Genomic DNA, 4,414 nt, shown 5'->3' on the forward strand with positions numbered 1-4,414 from the left:
TCAATTGATTAATTTTAATACAAAACCTAATATTGTAAGTAACTCCATAGTACTTTTTATAATTTTACTCTGAAGAAACGATTATTTTAAATTATTCAAACAGATAGGTTCTGTCCAAACCACTTTTAATCAAACATATTCAAACACAAAAGTTATTTCATATAACGGATTATAATACTAATAATTGATTATATATTGTATTTAACAATTACTATAATAATCTTATTAGTTCAAAACGCATGGTATTTTTTAAATAGTTTTATTTTAAAATTAAAAAAAGAAGTTATGACAAGGTAATGAAAAAAGAAAGCCTATAATAAATAAACAGGAAGACACAAGTTACAAAATTATAGTAAGAGAGATATTACTAATTAAGAAAAAATATAATATACTTTTTCTTTATCATCAAAGAATTTGTTTTCGTAAGTAGAGTATTGAAAATATTTCAACCTGTATTCAACAAAGAAAAAACTTATAAAATTACTTTGATCAAGAAAAATTATTTATGTAAAAAATTGAAAGTTACAGAATAATTGCAGTTTGTAAAAAATATTTTTTTAAATAGTATATAACTATCTTATATATGAAATAATTTCATTCCTACAGGGAAGAATATGTACATTGTGTGTATAATATTAAAATACAAGACTTTATTTTAAAGGAGTTAAATCTGTATATCCCATAAAATAACCATTAGTTAACTAATAGTGTCTTATTAATGAAATATATTAAAATTAGATTGTAACTCTTTAGATATTGGTATGCATTTAGAGATTGACTTATTAATTAACAAGTTCTACATCGGTCTGTATTGTAGGTTACTATTTTGTAATAAAATTAATATTAAAATACGTATTTTTTTTCCTTGTATTGATATATACAATCTCAGTACATGTGGAGTATTAGCAAATGTTAAACATGTTTATTTATATAGTATTGTCATTATCATGTGGAGTATTGTTATTATAGTTAAATTTATATAGAATACAGTTTTTTTTTTTAATAGAGTAAAAGCAAACTTTATAGTAGTCCATAACTAAGATAAAAGAGAGTATGCAATGAAAATGTAAAATAATTAGGATTTTATTGAATTACAAATGATCATATATGATAAATTTATTAACTTTTATAATAAGAATTTTTGTTGGCATGACAAGGTACTCTTAATAGTTAATACAACTTCAATAAAATATATTTGAAGATGACTTCACGTGATGGCAACATATCAAACTCAATACATAGTAGTAAGAAACAACACAATTACAGCATTTTAGTAGTTTCTTTTCAATAGAAATTGCATTTGAAGTTGACTCGTGACTAAGACAATGAAATAACATTCATACCATGATCAGATAAATCACAGATTATAAATTATTTATAGATTTAAAAAAGAAAAACAAAATGCTACTAAATTAATATGGTTATTGCTACTAATTAGTTTAGTATAAATAACTCTTAAATTTTAATGACCAACACAATTTTAATTAATAAATCATTACACACAAATTTGATGTTAATGATTTAAAAAAAACTAAATCAACAAAAAATCTTATATCTCCTTTTATTAACATTAATCATCAAGACATTCTATGAAATGAAAGTAAGGTTTAGATATTACACTGATACTTATCCATAAGTCAACTCTGATAGCTTGTTATGAATAACTTACTTCAATTTTCACTATAAAAAAATAACAAGTCAAAAGAAAATTTATTTTTGAAATCACATTTAACTATAAGTAAAACAATATTTTGTGTGTTTTAAGTGGGAACTTTTGCATTTCATTTCGTATAAAAACTTAGTTTGAAAGTAAAAAATATTAAATATAATATGATAAAAAAAAATAATTAATGTTATGTAAACAGTAATTATGATTTAAAATAAAAAACAAAAATAGTGATCAAATAAGAAAATAAAGTTTGCTATCCTGTGAAAGAAAAGATACACCAAAGAGTAAATTCCATTGCTTTTAGAGCTTTACCTAACTTCCATATGCCCCCACTTAAATAAACAACAAAGTCATACACGACAGTCACAAAACTCTCCTTCATATTATTCTCTCTAATGCACACAAGCAAGTTAGTTAGTGATGCAATAAGAGAATGATATACATTGATAGATGCATACATAGATATTACCATTACTAAAATATATATGCATATATTTACCAAGATTATTCTTAGTCGCAAAGTCTTGTAGCGACAACATAGTTTGCACACACTTCTTCACCTAATATAGCTTTAGTTCTACAAGACATAGATAACACAAAGCACACAACTTTTCAGTAGCACTTTGCATGTTTAATTCCCATACGTTTCTACTTTTCAGCTCTCCCAACTCCCAAGAGAAGAGTAAGAAGCACCATTCCAATCCCAATCCCAATCCCAATCCCAATCCCATTTCCAACCTTCTTTCTTCTCTTCACTCACCTATCAACTCAATTATTTTCTTCTATCAAGATATCTTTGTTCTCTTCTCTCACAACATCTTGATTGAGATCATTATAAACGACAAATATCCTTCTCCAACTATTTTAAATAAGGGCGTTACCTAAAAACCCTTTATCCTGCCAAATTTTTAACATTTTCTTTAAACAGTAGAAGCAGTAAACACTGACTGGAATAATACCTAACCAAACAGGTCCTTTTGCAGAGAGAAGGCTTCAAATCAATTCACAGAACTGGAGCTAGCAAGTTATGTAAAGGTGTGTGTCTATATATAAAAGGATACATATATAAATAAGGTCGAGTTTGCGTCTCTGATTTTTCTTTTTCTTTTTTTTTTTCTTTTTTCAGAGACCCAAACTCAGCGCAGCTTTCACGTCTAGCCTCCATGCAAACCCGCCACAGTCCAATCTCCAAACATCACACGGCACCATCTTCGTGCACTTCTCGTTCCGCCACGTGTACTGCAACCTCACCCCGCAGGTGAACGCCGGGTGAGAGTAGCACCACCAGGCAGTTCTAGCGCTATCCTTCACCTTCAACCACACCACGATATCCTCGCTCGCCACCATCCTCTTGTACGCCTCATTCACCCACCGCACTCTCAAGCTTTCGTCACAGACAAACCCTGGACACGTGTCGCTCCCTAGCGTCCTCACCTTCTCCGCGTCCGTACAACCTAACCCTCCTCCTCCATCTCCCATGCACGTGCTTATCACGCTCTCCACCGTCACCCAAGACTCCGCCACCTTCCCCGCCGCAACAAGATCTGAACCCTTGCGTCCCTTCCCTTCCTCCGCCGTCGCACACGGCGCCTTCGGATTCCGATTCTCCACGATCTGAATCTTCTCCACCGTTAGGTCAAGATCGACGTTCTTACACCACGAATCTCCGGCCGCCGAGTTTCCTCCCGGCGCTTCCTTCTCCGGCATCAACTGCAACGTCACAACCGCCACGTCCGACGACTTATCGATGTCGTTACCCTTGTTACCGTTAACGTTACTACTACTATTCTTTCTCACGTATCCACTGTTCCTCCGAATCCTAACGTACTTTCTTTTCGGTCTCTTCCCGAGGACTGACACGTGGCTACTATGACTTACCTCTCCTCCGCCGCCGCATACTGCGGCGGAGGAACCTCCGGCGACTGGTTTGGGCGCGATCGGCCGGAAGCGGAGCATTATTCTGTTGACATGAGAAGCCGCGTTGGCGTCTGCGCAGGCGGCCACGCTCCAGACATCTCCACCGTCCATCACGGTCACGGAGGGAGGAAACAACAGGCAGCGAAAGCGAGAGTTAGATCTTTGTTTCTCTCTCTCTTGGTTTCTCTCTCTAACGATTGTTTTGGGTTCGGTGCTGAGAGATGGAGCGGAAGCGATAATGATAACGGCAGCACGGTGGCTGGGTGAAGGAGCGCCACGTGTCTAGGTTAACCGAAGGTGATTGGAGCAAATTTAGTATGTTACTTATCTCCTTTCAAAAGGACAAATGGTACCTAGAGCCTTAAATACATTACGGTATTATATAAATTATAAAAAAGTATTTATTAATTTGTAAAAATGTATTTTGTAAGATGAAAAAATGAAAGAAAATGTGATAATGTGGATAGTAAATATTTGAGTTAAAAAGATTTAATTTGAAATGTGAAATAGTAAAATAGTAAAATAGGAGAGGGAGGTTTTAGGGTGGGAAAAGTGGCGTATCTGGGAGGCGTAGATGGGGACGTTGTGATTGGTCCCACGGCGATGGGGAGGAGCCAATGAGGGAGGAGAGGGTGTGCAGCACTTCTGGAAAGAGAGGGGGTACGTGGCCTCTTTGCAGGGAGCAGCACACCACAATATTCTCGTCTTCGATGTGCAAATCACTTTCCTGTCACATCACCAACACACGTGCACCCTTTCTATTTGCCAACAACAACCATTACTCACTCCCACTTTATCTTTTCTTTCAACCAACACACTCTTTTTCTA

The 4,414-nt window shown here is 34.5% G+C and overlaps 1 protein-coding gene across 1 annotated transcript; it reads right to left on the reverse strand.

Annotated features, from left to right (window-relative positions):
* Positions 1-1,879: 1,879 nt before the first annotated feature.
* On the reverse strand, positions 1,880-3,813 carry LOC106766130. Its single transcript, XM_014650887.2, has one exon. The coding sequence runs from the start codon at positions 3,695-3,697 to the stop codon at positions 2,792-2,794; it is 906 nt and encodes a 301-aa protein (XP_014506373.1). The 5' UTR covers positions 3,698-3,813; the 3' UTR covers positions 1,880-2,791.
* Between the last annotated feature and the right edge of the window lie 601 nt (positions 3,814-4,414).

Source organism: Vigna radiata, chromosome 7 (assembly GCF_000741045.1).
Source record: "Vigna radiata var. radiata cultivar VC1973A chromosome 7, Vradiata_ver6, whole genome shotgun sequence".
NCBI classification, from domain to species: Eukaryota; Viridiplantae; Streptophyta; class Magnoliopsida; order Fabales; family Fabaceae; genus Vigna; species Vigna radiata.